Source organism: Hydractinia symbiolongicarpus, chromosome 13 (genome assembly GCF_029227915.1).
Source record: "Hydractinia symbiolongicarpus strain clone_291-10 chromosome 13, HSymV2.1, whole genome shotgun sequence".
Taxonomy (NCBI): Eukaryota; Metazoa; Cnidaria; class Hydrozoa; order Anthoathecata; family Hydractiniidae; genus Hydractinia; species Hydractinia symbiolongicarpus.
The window spans coordinates 11,885,764-11,901,353 of NC_079887.1; the positions used below are offsets into that span (position 1 = coordinate 11,885,764).

At 32.1% G+C, this 15,590-nt stretch overlaps 1 protein-coding gene across 3 annotated transcripts in view; it reads right to left on the reverse strand.

Moving 5' to 3' along the window:
* Nucleotides 1-13,033: 13,033 nt before the first annotated feature.
* The window catches only part of LOC130622936 (uncharacterized), a 32,191-nt gene continuing 29,634 nt past the window's right edge, over nucleotides 13,034-15,590 (reverse strand). The window contains exon 10 of one of the 3 annotated variants that reach the window (XM_057438396.1): nucleotides 13,034-15,133. In XM_057438396.1, coding sequence (XP_057294379.1) covers nucleotides 15,042-15,133 — 92 coding nt within the window. In that variant the 3' untranslated portion in view covers nucleotides 13,034-15,041. The remainder of the gene's footprint in view (nucleotides 15,134-15,590) is intronic. The other 2 variants (XM_057438395.1, XM_057438394.1) reach the window with 2 other exon arrangements.

The following is a 15,590-nucleotide window of genomic DNA, read 5'->3' on the forward strand; positions in this document are numbered from 1 at the left end:
TTTGTTCTATTTCATACTTCAGGCTTATACCAAGTGACTCCATAGGCTACCGCAAATTTTGGTAAAGTCTGGGTGAGCTTTTCGCCGACTTTAGGTGAATTTACAGCAGTTTTCTATAGTAAGCTCCACAGCAAGTTCACTTTACAAGGACAATTGTTTATTTTAAACGTTTATCGTTACATCTGACAATCTCGGCAATATAGGCTGAGATTTCCTGATTTTAATTTTTTCCGTTCATAAAGAAGCGCGTAGAGTCTGCTGAAAGAAGTAATAACATCAAAGATGGTAAAATTTTGCACGGGAATTTATGTGAAGAAGTAGCAAACATCCCCAGGTATCAAAATCACTGGGATAAGGTCGAGAAAATAATACTTTTTCGAAATTTTACTGTTGAGCATTTTATTCCAGATTATGGTAAGAACAAATTCATAGTAGCCTTAAGGTAAGATCATGCTTAACAACATATTAATTGCTTAAGTTTTGTTTCCTAAGTAAAATTAATTGGCTGCTTTTGAGTGAAGTGATTCTAATAGCCGTCAAAAGCATAACTGTTTGTTTTGTTTTGATTTTTTGACTTTATTATTCTAAAAATCTTGAGTACTTAATCATGGGTAGTAAAGCGAAAGTAATAAATGGTAAAATAAAATGGTTCCTTGTTGAGATACAACTGGATACAGCTAGATATCTTATGTGCATAGCTATGTGTCTGAATAGAATACTTCTAGTTAAGGTTAGGTAAGGCATCATAATATTTTTTCAATCCTGTAACAATGTTTTAACCCTTTCTGTTTCCCATGCTGCTCTTGGGAGTGGTGAGGAATAGAAAAGTAGAAAAACTAAGTAGAAAAGCTATTCGATCCTAGAGTTGTCAACACGCAATGTTTGTAGCTCGACAAGAAACTGCGGTTGGTTTGAAGTCAAATATATATCAAAAAAAAATTCGGGCTATGCTTTCCTATCAAGAAAAGAAGAAAATAAATTTAAATAAAATTGAAAAATTTTGAACTGTTCTTGGGACATCGAATTTTCGGACAAAAAATTTCGGACAAGTTTTTCGAATTTCGAACTGATTTTAGACAAAAAAATTCGGAAAAATTTAAAAATTGAACATTGAATTTCGGGCATCTCCAGTTATATCTTTTTTTTTCAAAAGCACTATTTTTAATAAATTTCTCAGTTCAAATCTTTGTAAGGATCGACTGGTATGTTTTCACCTTGCTCAAGGCCCTGGAAATCCTGTTGGCATACCACTGGATAAATTTTCTTGCCAGAAAAGATTTTGTCACGCCATTAATAGATAATCGAATGGTTGAATTTTAGTGGTACAAAGACGCTAACACAGTTATTTTTTTTCAATTTAGTCAAATGCTCTTTAAGTGCATTCTAAACACATCATACAGAAGCAAGCATTTCTGATCTTCTTCTCAGCCCAATTCAGAACGCTCAAATTCAGCAAAAAGATTGATAACGAATTCAACATGTTCAATGACCCCTTCCTCGTTACTCCAATGATTTTTTGTATGCGTCACATTAAACCCTTGCGGAAATTCGACTCCTATTGGGTAATATCGATTCGTTTTACCTTTATAAACAAGCTGCATGGGTAAGAATATACCAGACTTGTGCACCAAATAGTCCCAGTTATTTGCTTGTGTTTTCCCTTTCCAATGAAAGGAACACTTTTTCCCCACTTTCAAATAAGAGGTATGATTTGGGCTACATACATACGTAAGCAGTGTTTGATTTTATAATGAGATCGTCATGTATATAGTGCCATTGTTAAAGTTCTTCTCTCTTCAGCTATTTCACTATACGCAGCTATTCATTATTGTGAATAGCCTTCAGGAAAATATAGACTTAATAAATCAACTATAATGTTTGCTCCACAAGCAGAAATAAAGGTTAATATAATACATGACAGATAGGGACGTCAAAAACCTCCAAAAATTGACAAAGATAGTCACTTTACGTCTCTTTATCAATACTAGCCTGTGGCTAGTAAAAATAAAATTATGGTGCCGTAAAGTCTCAATATGTTATGCAGCGCTATTGGCGACAATACATACAGCGAAGAAATTAAGGGAATCGAAATTATGGAGCACGTATGCTACGTTTAAAACTAAAAGATTTCACAGCAACTTTGTAAGGTAGCCAGATAGCTAGCAAATCAGAAGTTGACTCAGGTCCAATCAATCTCAAGGTTTAAATTTATTGCAAAACTGTTAAGTTAGGACACACAGAGTACATATCAACAAATTACTTATTTGCAATATTAGCTATCAATATATTAAATGCAGTAGCTATTAGTATATTAAATGCAGTTATGGCCCTTCGTTTTGTTTGTGCGCCGTTAACGGTTTATTGCGGTTTCTAACAGATCCCCGCCTAAAAGAATTTATGAGAACCTATGTATTTTTTTGCATAGTCTCGGAAAAGCAGTTTATGTCCAAACCTTCATGAGGAGAATTTTTGGAAATATTGGAATTTATGTAAAAGGTTAAAATGACCTAAAAGCTTATTAACCCATGAAAGTGTGGTGGCAACATTGAAATCCAACTTTGTTTAATTTTCTATATCCGAAAATTATTTTCAGATATAGAAGTTATAAGATTTTCCGATTAGAAAATTTTTCTGTTTTTCTAAAATTTGTTTTAAGCACAAAAATGAATGCTATTATATCTAAAGATTTTAAGTAAAGATAGAATATAGATAGAAAATAAACTATTATTTTTCATAACAAAGCCCTTCTTCCCTGTTACTATATCAGAAAATGAAGTGCTGAACCTACAGAAACTCTTATGTTAATTATTGCAGTCGAAAGATAATACATACAGCGAAGCAATTAAGGGAAGCGAAATTATGGAGCACGTTTGCTACGTGTTAAATATACCAAGAAACTGAAAGATTTTACAACAACTTTGTAAAGTAGCCAGATAGCTAGCTAGTCAGAAGTTGACTCTGCTCCAATTAATCCCAAAGTTCAAATTTATTGCAAAAATTATTGCAGTCGAAAGATAAAAAAATATTATCACTTTTTAAAAAATTCGTTTGCGTCTAAGCCTTTGTACTAGAGAAACTTATTTTAATACCATCGAATAAAGCTTAGCTAACTGGGCTAGCTATGCAGGAGAAGGAGCTGTAGGTCCATAGCTCACTGAAACAATAGTGATAAATATTACACCATAATGGCCAGCCGCATTACACATTATAACCTTTAGCAAAATAACATAAGAAGCTAACTAGCTACCCTGTTAGTCACTTTGCAAGAAGCTAATAAGCTACCTTGTTATTGCACTTATTAACATTTGTTCTGATTTGTTCTCATAGAGAAAAAAAATTAAAACTTTTGGTGCGTTAATATCAGTCATGTTTTTTTAAGAATCTCAATAATTATCTTGCTATAATCTGCATAGCAAACGTGCTCCACGTATTCGCTTCGCTTGCTCGCTCGTGAAGCTCGTTTCCTTTTTAAAAATTATTAAAAATGAAACTATACGTAGTAAGAATTTTTTTTTGAAATTATAAAGAAACCTTCACATCTATAGTCTACACCACTGCGTTTTGACTATTTAAGCTATTAGCAGATTTTTATGGCTAAGCGGTCGCAAGGATGTAACACTGACCAAAAGACAAATATAAAAGTGGATCAAATTCTTAAACAACTTTTTTTAACTGTATTTGGCACAATAAGACATCAAGAATTTTTTTTATTGAGATATTTCCCTCGTGGAGAAACGGCTGGAAAGAAACTTCTGCCACCAGCGCTCTGTCCTCTGAACAAATATTTTGAAAAAGTAAAAATAGGTGTCTGTGTCCCTTGTATCTCCATCATAGCATTGTATATCTTTTTTGTATCTGACATTCCTCACCGCAACTCCAATTGATATAAGTTGTTTTCATCCCAAGAATCTTTTCTTTGAAGGGACCGAAGACTCTTTGTGACTTATTCAAAACTTTTGATGTGTTAACCAGAGATGGATCTTTGTATGTTGTAGTCGATTTAACTTTCTCTTCAAAAAGAAGGATGAAAAAGAAGGATGTCGTGAAACCTTTAAAAATTGTTCATTTGATAAAAAAACGAATGCACTTTATATATAAAAATAACGCGTGTTTGACCACGGTTTTTTGTACATTTTTTTGTTGTACATTTTTCACCTTAAAAAATGTCTGAATTATTTTTTTGAAAGATCTTTTGTTATCCACAGACTTTACTAAGTTACATAACAAAGCAATGGGATTAGGTAAAACGAGTTACATTTATTCAACTTCTCGGATTTTTCTGCCCAATGTTCTCTAAAAACACATAATGATTTGCCACCTTACCTTTTAATCGTTTTGATTTTTCTTCACAGCAGGAGAGTGTTACAAAGCATGACGTTAGATGTAATGTTTGTGAAGATCATTTGTAAGTGAGAGGAAATTTCATCATCATTCATTTGAACAATTTAAGATTACTTTAAAAGTAATTTTAGGATAATTTACAGCTTTCACAGTTTTTTAGTATATATTTTGTGGACGAAAAGTTATGTAAATACCTTAGTAAGAAGAGAATTATCAGTATATTAAAAAAGCGAAAATGTGAGAGATCACATCCGGGCCCTTTTTAATTCACCCAATTTAATGCCGTTAACGTAACTTAATTCTGAAGAATTGATTTCATTAATCAAATTATCAAGCCAAAATTAAACGTTTTTCGAACGTTATCAATGTAACGCCTTTTGAAACAATGTTCGTTAATATTAAGACGCTGTACAAACATTTCATTTTTTTTTTAAATTGGTAGCTAATATCGTTTAAATGTATATTTGAAAGATTGTTAAGTTCACCTAAGGATGAAATAATATTCACTTTACTTGATTTAAAATGATTTACAAACATTTTTATATTTCTGCAAATCATAAAAATGTCTTGTTGTGACTTTCATATTAAAACAACACTACGGAGTTTCATACCGCGCCGGTCTGGGCGCTAGCAAAGCGCTTTGTAGGGACAAATTTTTGACTTGTTTTCATTTGTCTCGATGGCCCAAATAATTTTCATGGTTAGTTTTTCACAACTATTCTGGTTGGTGCTGCGAAAAGAGGCAGAAATGCAAAATCCTGCCTGATGATTCTTCAACTAATTTTTTATTTTAACTGACGTTTTGCTTTTTAATAACACGTTTGAATGGTGTTGCTAACCCTCTTTGCGGTATATTAACATGGGTAAGATGTTGGAATCGAAGGAAACTTAAATTACTGACTTTTATAGAGAGGCATGAGAAGACATATTGTTGATGTTGGTTTTAGGGGTTAGCTTCCTGAAGTTGCAAGCTACATATACCATACCTTTTGTGTTGTAAGGAATAATGGTTAAAAAGAAACACTATTCTATAATTATCAGTGCGCTTTGGCAAGAAGAAATAAAAATTACAGCTAGCTATGGAAAGACTTAAAGGAAGTTTTTTTACAGTAAGCTATAGCTAGCTAGCTATATATCGATCTGCAAGTTTGACATGGATTAACGTGGAAGAGCATTTAATAAAGGATTTATTTGCAAAGTATAGCTAACTAGTTATATAAAAAAGAGCACAGATGAATCGACTGAAAATAAAATACACACTTCAAAGATATAATAACTGGCTTTGACTTTTCGTTAGAAATTATTGTATATAAATATTACATAACTAGCTAGGAAGGGATATATATATAATAGCATGTTACACTGTATTACTATGTTCTTAATTTTGGTAAAATGCAAGAATAAATTTAGGCAAGGTCCACTTTGGTCCGTTTTGGTACATTGACATAAGAGAAATTTGGCAACCGAAAATATTTGACGAAAACTGTTAAAGTCAATAAATTTGTTTAAAAAGTTATTTTCCATTAAATTTGTTTATTTTAACCACAGTATATTATTTTACATTTCGCAGCGATCGAAACTTTGTACTTTACAGAATAAAATTATTCCAATGCAAAATTGAGGCGTATTAATTTTTAAGTCTAAGTTGGTGTTCAAACTGCAATGTTTAATGTTTTTTGAAGTTGAGTGATATTAGAAATGAGTTTTTATGATCCTATTTTTAGCATCTGGGCACTTGCCCACCTATATATTTGATTACTGTATGAATAAGGTTACGATATATATGAGTGACCCAGTGTGACCCCTAGGTAACAAAAACTACGAGACAGATACAGCCAGCTTTTTGACAATTTTATAAAAAATGTAGGTAGCTCCGGCCTGGTTAGTTAAATAAAGTTTCTAGCAAACACAAAATAAGAAATTTTGGAATTGTTTTTTAATATTATAGCTAGCTAGGCATCTGTTTAATGAGCATAAAACTATTAGTTTAGAAAAAAAAACATTGTTTTCTTTATGTACTTGTGTTTAATGAGCTACATTATTTTGGCTGTACTAGTAGCTATATAAATCTTGAATGACATAACTAGCAATTCCTTTTTGATCAGCACTGGGACATTTTTAAGACAATATTAAAACTTGTGATGTAACTAACTACCAAAATAAGGTTTCTTTCTCTTTTGACTGCCAACTTTTTATGATGAGTGTACCCCACAACTTGAAGCAATTAAATTAATAACCAAGCTTAGGTCTTGAACTTTCATAATATACAATCTTATATCAATACTGAGTATCCTTCCTTTAAATAATTGCAAAATCAATATATCGCACCAGTTTAAAAAGTGAAAATACAAAGGGAAAAGTGAATAATTCTCTGCGTACTGCATGTTTTTCTTAGCAAATGCCTTACGCTCTGCGGGGGATATAAAAATTTGTCACTACAAGCGTTTCGCTAGTGCTCCAGACCTGCGCGGTATGTAACTCCGTAATGGAATCTAAACGTAGCGTTAAAAACCAAATATATTTCACAGAATATATGACAGAAGTTCCCGAGACATATGTGGGAGATCAACCCCAGGAACAAACTGATTTAGCGTTTACAGGAGACATATTTAAACAAACGTATCAAAATGATTTGCTACAATGCAAATATCTATTTAGGATGCAAATTGAACAATTACAAGTCAAAATGAATTGGTTATATGTTTAACGCTTTCACTACCTAAGACCACCAAGGTACTTCATGGTTACAATTTTGAGAGACCACCAGAGAGTGTAAAAATGCAGGACTGGTTAAACAAAATGAGTCACGATGGCGAAAGTATTTGATTATTTGATTTTAAACTTTGAACTTTTAACTGTTAATTTTTGATTTTCACAATAACTTGCTTCACGTAGAGTGCAAGCGTTTTATCGGAATATAATTACAAATATAGACATAATTAAACATAATTTTCTTTTTTATATACATACAAAAGATGCCTCTATGGAATACCAAATTAAACATCTCTTCTATTCGTTTGCTATTTTTAGTTTTTTGATACCTGAGAGTGGAAGTTTTGTACTTCTCTGAAACCATATTAATTTTAATTTATAATTTAATTACACTCTCTAATTAAAAGTTTGAACTGTAGGGTGCATATTAATCAGGATGTTTAACAGCAACCAGGTTTAGAGTCCAAAGTCCAACTTCCTGCTCATAAAAAAGTATATAACATTTAGAGCTAAAAGTGAACAAAGGCTAGAGTCTCCCGCTCCACATGGCGCAAGATAAAATATAGCGCCAAATAGTTTATTAAATAACTCCTTAACAAGCAGGTTTGGCTAGCAGGAAGGTCATGTGAGTCCAATTTTGCCTTACTAAAACTACTGTCAGACACAAGAAAAGAAGCAGTGTGATTTAATTTGGAGCATTTGCACGTCTCAATCAAGTATGCGTATTCAAAACAATGCATCTGAATCGTTTTAAAACTTGTCAGGTGGGGGGGGGGGGGGGGGGGGGGGGTGGAACATGTAGTCACAGATGCAGCAAGTATAAGTGTTCGAATTAGAACTTTATAAATATTAATTTGCTTGTAATAAAAGAAAAAATAAGGAGACATAGTGCATCTACTGTTTATTCCATATACACAAATTGAAACTAAATCCTGCAAAGTATGGTATTTGGTATCATTAAGACAATGAATCAGGTGTTGTATATAAAGTAACGTGTGGAGATTGTGGAAATATTACATAGGAGAAACAGGAAAGAAGTTGACAACAAGAATAAAAGAACACAAAAATTGCGCAAAAAACGTTCAAGAAAACGTCTCTGGAATGTCCCAACACATTAAAGAAACAAAACACGAAATGAACTTTGAGAAAATAGAAATTCTTTACAGTGACAATTATTTTATTAAAATAAAATTTAAAGAGGTATTAGCGATTAAACAACACAAATCTGATTTATTGAACAGAAAAATATGAAATAAGGTGATTATCTAAAATTTGGGAATACATACTATAATTTTTAACGACTTTTATTGTTAATAAACGTTTTTATACATTTTATTTATATCAAGAGAATTTTTAACATTTTGTACATGCATGTTGAAAGACGTGTTTAGTTGTGATCTGATGTTCTGACAAAGATCAGGGAGAAAATTTATCAAATTTAGTTTGTTATTTTTTGCCTTAAACCCAAGAAATGATTTGCTAAATAAACTATGGAACTTTCAAGCTTAACAAAATAATTGTGTGTCAGTATAAAACGCTAATAACGAATATTTGAAATAAAACTAAGACGTATTATGGCGCGCAGAAATAGATAAAATTCAGAGAACGTTGAATAATAATAGTAGTTGCTAAATGGTTGACGTTGAAAAAGGGATTTTGCAAGATAAAAGAATTTATAGTTCTGCTTTTGGTTGGATTGTTAGCAGATGTAGTATTTAACGTTACAAAAATGAGACATGATTGTGAAACACTTATCGCTTGTAGTTTAATTACTATGAATTTTTAAGCTTACATGATTATACTTTAGCAGGTTTTCATAAATATTTATCACTTTATATATTGAATTTCAATGCGTGAAAAACAGTTTAGCGACTTGGTTCCAATGCAGGTTCCCCGAATAAAAGGTTCGAACGGTATAAATGCCAAATAAGCACACTTTTTAACAAACAAATTAAGAGGCTTGGCGGGACGATTGCCAGGACGGGGGCGTGTGCCAGAATGATTTTTTCGTGACTTCCAATGAAAAAACGTTTGCTAGAATTTTTTCCGGGACAGTGTGTTTATATGCAAAAAATTTTTCAGGAGAAAAATTTTTGATGTAAACACAAAGTTAATTTTAATATAAATATTGAGGAGAGCGGAATCCCTGCAATCGTACCTTTCGGTCTCTTATGTAAACAGCTCCTAAAAGATATCATTAACATTCAGTGATGTCAAAGAACTCGATTTAAAACAGTGTATAATAATAAAGTTCCCTAAATTCAAGTTTGCAGTCCAGTTGTCTAATACAAACATGAAATTAAGTTTATTTAATTTTGTCTACCTATTATGCTAGAATCCCCATGGCTATACAAAGGCAGACTAGTCTTTGAAGTTATCTCACTTTTATCTGGATAGTTACATTATTTCGATTGGGCCCCAGCGGACTGGCATTTTTATACAAGGCATTAATATCTGTTTCCCCTTACACAAGGAAAATGGTTCTGACAAATGAACATCCTGGCCGCATCAATGATACTTGCTGTTGGTTGGTGTTGATACTTACCTACAATTTTTGGTTCCATTAGTTAAAAAAACGAAACAGAAATTTCCCATCACGTGGTCTCTTACATCGTGCATCCCACCTAGCTGCGCTGTCTCTATCTTTCCACCTAACCCAAGGCGATTAGTTTAAGAACAGATATATTTGCGTATTTTGCATTTTTTTCTCTTTTCGCGATAGTTTATTCCTTTGGATATATAAATTCAGATAGCGCAAAAGTTTTGTTCCCTAAATTGCAGGGACATAAAAGAAATTACTTTGTGATATACATTCTGAGTGCGTTGTCAATGCTCCTGCGAACAAGACAATATTATCAATTGATCTAACGGTCTATCTATACGCTAAACGATTTTGTAAACGCAAATTTAATGAATCGTGAATCGTATTAGGAGCAAGAAAAAGTTTAATTGTATAATAAAAGTATCGTTCAACTTGGTTGAAAGCTGGGTAAAACGAAGCACATCCAAGCTGATTGGTTAGTGGAGTTCTGTAACTACATGATCATTACCAAAGGAAGAAGGATAATTTAAAGTGGATGGTAAGCTATTGGAATTGGCCATGACATTCTACAAAGTTGCTACCAAATGATGCCTTTCACGACATTAAACCAATGGTGACACAGGGAAATCTAATGAGAACAGTGATTTACGATATTACAGTTGACGAATTCGAGTGCTTTGATAAAGTTCCGCCCAATAGAGAATGTGATAAAAATGATTCCAGGTGGAGTGAAGATCTTTAGTTATAACAAAAAATTTAAGCAGGAGATTTTGAATTTTAAAATGGAATATTTATTTTAATTTTAAAAGAAAGAAATTCTCTTATGTTCCAAAATATAAACATATAAAGAAACATATATAAATCCAGTTAAAGGACAACAATAACTTAAAATCATAGAAGTATTAATTACCTTTCTAATTCTATTACCCCAGGGTTTTTTTAGTCTCTGTATCACCGAAGGTTCACGGCATTTTACAATTTTGAAATAAATTTGAATTCAAGCATCACTGACCATAAGGCCTAAATTCTTGGTAGCTTTATTCACTTAACAAAAATCAAGTTTTTTCATTTAAAAAAATGAATTTAAATGACGCCATTATTGTGAAAACGACTTCATATTTGTACAAACGTTTCTTATTTTAACGATAAAGGTAAAAAAGTTCGTTTTTTCAGGAATATTTATGTCATGCCATTAAACCTAGTACATGTTGAGAGTATGGAATTTATAGATGTTTGAGATATGAAAAACACTATATTGACGTCATTGGCATCAGAAATGACATCATTTCGCTAGATCGACATTACCATAAATTCTGGTCTGTATTTTAACCCTATGACGCATACGTCTCATCAGTAAGACTGAACATGAATGTAATAAATGATTTGATAACCAATATTTAGTCTTACAACACGCATAAATGTATGTCAGGACTTTTTAAAATTTACAAAAAGTTACCTCCGTCCGAAAATGGCAATAACTCACGTAAAGTATAATTTTCTTTAAAAAAAAACAGTTAAAATGTTAAACAAAAGTTATACCCAGTAAAAAAAAGCCCCGGTTTCCCCCTGACCGAAGTTCATTTGCTATTAAGCGAGTATAAATATCTCTAAACAGCGAGGACAGGAAACATTTTTAGAAAGTCAGGTTTTTACTTATGACTTGAATTCAAGTTCCATTTATGACCTCCAGAGTAAAAAGTATTTTACCTATTTGTGTATTTTAAAGACGATATACATTGTGCAATGTGTAAAATCTCTTCTCAAGAAGAAAAGATGGATAAGAACGTAAACAAGAGAAAATTGCAGATGCAGATTGTACTTAAAGTTGTCATTCTAGCAGAGAGAAATGAAAAGAAAATATGAGCTTCATCATTTTTGCGTGTTCTATGATCGCTCTTGAACTAATAGCTAGAAAAACAGAATGCGATTTAAAGAGGGAAAAATGTGAGACGAATTCAGATTTGTAACGACAATACTTCAACTTTCTTAGATGAAGATAAAACCCTCTTTTACTTTATAATTTTTAGAGCTTACCAAATATGTCCAACAAATTTTCGAAAACTACTTTTCGTTTTTTTCTTTACACTGCAATAGTAACCATGCCTTTTATATTTTACATTAAGCAACCAGTACTTACAAAAACTGTGGTGGATAGTAACAATTAGTTTTATTATTCTTTTTCAAAAATTGTAAAGAACTGACAATTTGCTCGCCCTAAAAAATGATTAAAACTCCCTTTTAATTTTTTACAAGAAAGCTGCTAAAAGAAATAAATACTGGACCCTGAATAAATTAAGAAACATATACCAGTATGGTATTACAAACGTTTTAAAAACCATTTTGCTGCTTTTTGAACGTGATAATTGTCGTGTCAAACGATAGAATTTCAATTTAAATTAATTTTAAACCGAATCGAACAGCAAAATTCGATTAAGTTAAAATCAGAATACAAAAGTAAAAACGAAACTGCAGAAAAGAACAAGTAACTGACTCTATGTGTTTCAAATCCTTTGTCTTAATATTTACGTAAGTCGAACTGTTTTGGCTACTGTAAAGAAAAGCTTTTTAGATAATAAAAACCCAATAAGAACCCAAACCCAATGAAAAAAAGTTTCTTATTGCGTTTCGGTAATGAAAACACAAAAAATAAGAAATATCGAGTACTAGGGCCTTTCACTGGTTTCTTATAGAAAAAAAATCTTTTTCTTTGTTTTGCAATTAGGATTTCGGATTAAATCCGATATCTTATTTAAACGGGCGGTCTTTTTCTCCCCCTCCTTTTTCTTCTTCGACCGATTTTTAAAACGATTGCCGTAGCGTCACAACCTTCAAAGTCCGACCTGGCCCCGCGACATAGCGCTACACCAGCTGTTTACAAATATCGTTATAGACTGTTATTTTAATATTATTTGATAAGGTACGCTAGATACTCCTTCAAATTTTCATTGTTTACCAAGCTGCGAGTGAAGTTGTTTGAAGCGAAGAAAATGTTTAGTTGGGTTAGTATAGTTATTTAACTGCCTAAATTTTATCAACGTTTAAGATATTCTCTTTATTGTGTCTACGTTTTCACATGTTAAAATAAAAATATCATCACGTCTTTTAGCCATGTGTAAATCTGAAACAACCCGATTTTATGATTTTGGCTAGCTACAAACGTATATTTCAATTCAGCATCCTGCTGAAGCCAGCTAACTGTAGCTAATCTTATTTATTCTTATTATTGAATTGTGGTATATTATTATTTATTTTTATGTTGGAGTTATGCCTATCTAGCTAGCTCTTTTGCTGAGTACAAGTAGCCAAATTCAGTTTGGCTACCTAGCTACCACAAAATTCTAAATCCATATTTCTTGTGCTAAATGCAGTTAGTAGGTGGGGACACCTTTTGTAACTGTAATGAAAACTTACTCAGCAAAACAAAATTGCTGAGTGATTTTTTAGCTGTACGGGGTAACAACAGGATGTCACCCTCGCCCCCAGGTTTTTTGTCTCTTTGATATGACAGAAGACGACGAAAAATACTGTGGTGATTTTTGGCTAATATATGGCCAGTTTGTGCAATACGTTAACTTATGCGACCAACAATGGTGGAACTTCATCAGGCCGGATTTTATATTCCAGCAACAAAAAAGTACTAACATATTGTATTGTCTCACCACTAAAATGTACAAGAAAAATTACCTTGGTGACTGCAATAAGCGCCTTTAAAGTTTGGAAAAATGGTGTGCTGTTTTATTAACAAGTTACATAAGACTTTATTAATAGCTAGCTAGGTACTTCCTGAATAGATTTTTTTTTGCTGAACTTGATAGTTCATTGTTACATTTCAAATCTAGTTTATGGAAATAGGTTTTTTTGTGGCGTTTCGAATCCTATGAAAAAAACAAGGAAATGCAGAGAAGATCAGACTAATTTCTAGATGAGGTTTCAGAAGTCAGACAAAAAGTATCTGATTTAGGCCAAAGAAGGAAATAAAAAGGCGAAAGACAACTTCGACTGATTTAATTTGATTTGACTTGATAGCTTTATTTAGAGTCGAGAAAATATACAATGTTGTATAAGGTATTTTATTAAATAGAATGCAATAAAATTTAAACTTTATCAGTTTAATGAAGTAATAATTTCTGGGAGGAAAGGTCGTTAGCCTACTAAGGCTAATTAAGATCGACTATAATTAAAATAAAAAGGAAGAAAATAAATCTAGTTTATATAACCTAAACATGATATATAGGTAGCACACGGACGGCATTTGCAGTGTAGACTATCCAACTGCCAAATCTTATTGCAAAAAACGCTAAAAAATGTTTCACTTTTCACTGCCACTGGAAGACACAAATTGTTATTTAAACATAAATCTTTTGAATCTAGAAGAGAGGTTTGTCTTTTCACATTTGTCTACCTCCCCACTTGCTATGCACTAGGAAGATTCGTTACAATTTTTTAAGTTCGGCGTGTTTTAAAGTAGATAGTATCTGGTATTATAAAAAGCTTTTTATGAAAAAATAATGGACATTTCCATCAGTATTAAAGAGTAAAACATCAAAACTTAACTTCCTTGTGTAAATATTAACCTTCTCCGCATTAAGAAAGTCAGTGGCTATAAAACATCAAAAGTTTGAATCATCACAACAAGACAATAATGTCTCCACAAAAAATATTTTATATGTGATTTCCGGCTGTACCAATACGCACAAATACTTTTTCCACCTGCGGCCTTTTTTTATTGCACTTTCAGTTATTCCAACTATACCACAAATTTTAACACTAACATCTGAAGGACGAGACATTTAAATGTTTTTTTCAACATAAATGTAATTGCGTCTGCCAGTTCATCAAATTATGCAAACCAAATTCCAAACGACAAAGATTTGTGATTGACAACGGTGCAGTAAAGTTGTAAATCTTGCGTGGTTCCTTCATTGTTCCTTTTAGGAAAAAATCTTTTATCATTATTTAAGTATATGTTTATTTGTGCTGTCGGAAAATGAAAAAATAAAATAAATGATATAAAATTTCTTTCAAGTTATCAAATTACAATCAGGTAATAATCCCTAAACTAACTGTTTATTCAGGCATTGCTGGAGAATACCGACCTCTGTAGTCGCTTTCACTTCGGTCAGTTACAGGCTTATGAAAAACTGTAAAATAAGTAAAGAGTAATTGTATTTAATAAGAAAGAAACTTGGAAATGCGATTAGTAAAAACTGACAAGAAAAAATTATGTTTTGTACATTACGAATAAGCTTGTCATAAGATATTTCTGAAAATTTACAGTGATTTTTGTTTTTGTCTATCTTGCCGGGAAGGGTAAGTGTGTTGCCTCTTTGCAGCCATGCGGTGTGCAGTGCTATTACAACCATTAACAACATCAGTCCAATATTTTTCAATATTGCATCAACAAATATTAGTGAAATTTTTCCGTATTGAACGACAAGGTAACCTTTTACACTTTGGTCTCAATTTGTGGAGGTGACAGTAGGTTTGATAAAGTTTCTTTGTTGCAATTGAAATCAAGATAAGGAGATACCATTGGCTCTAAATTTTAAATATACGGTATATTAACTTTAAAACTACTATTAAAATAAAGATTAAAATAAACAACATTAGGAAAATTTGTAGATTGTCAGGGCAATTTAAAAATCGGACAACTGCGACAATTAAATTTTGGGAAATGAAACTAATATTTCAAAACAAAAAAATAATAATTGATAGAGGTTATAAAATAGGCGTGTCAAACCTGCTTTTTGTCTTTTTTGTCTTTGCATTTCCAAATGTAAAAAAAATCAGCTACGACAAATTTCAGGCTCATTGCTATTCTAATGTAGGTAGGGCGTGTTTTCTCCCTCTCCTTGTCCCCCCCCCCCTTTCCCTGGCCTTAATTACTTCTGCTGTACTACACGAATTCGAAGAGATATCTTATATGTATTAAAGGGAGAAATACGTGATCACTTTAAATAATCACTCTTTATAATATCATTTAAAAATAATCGTG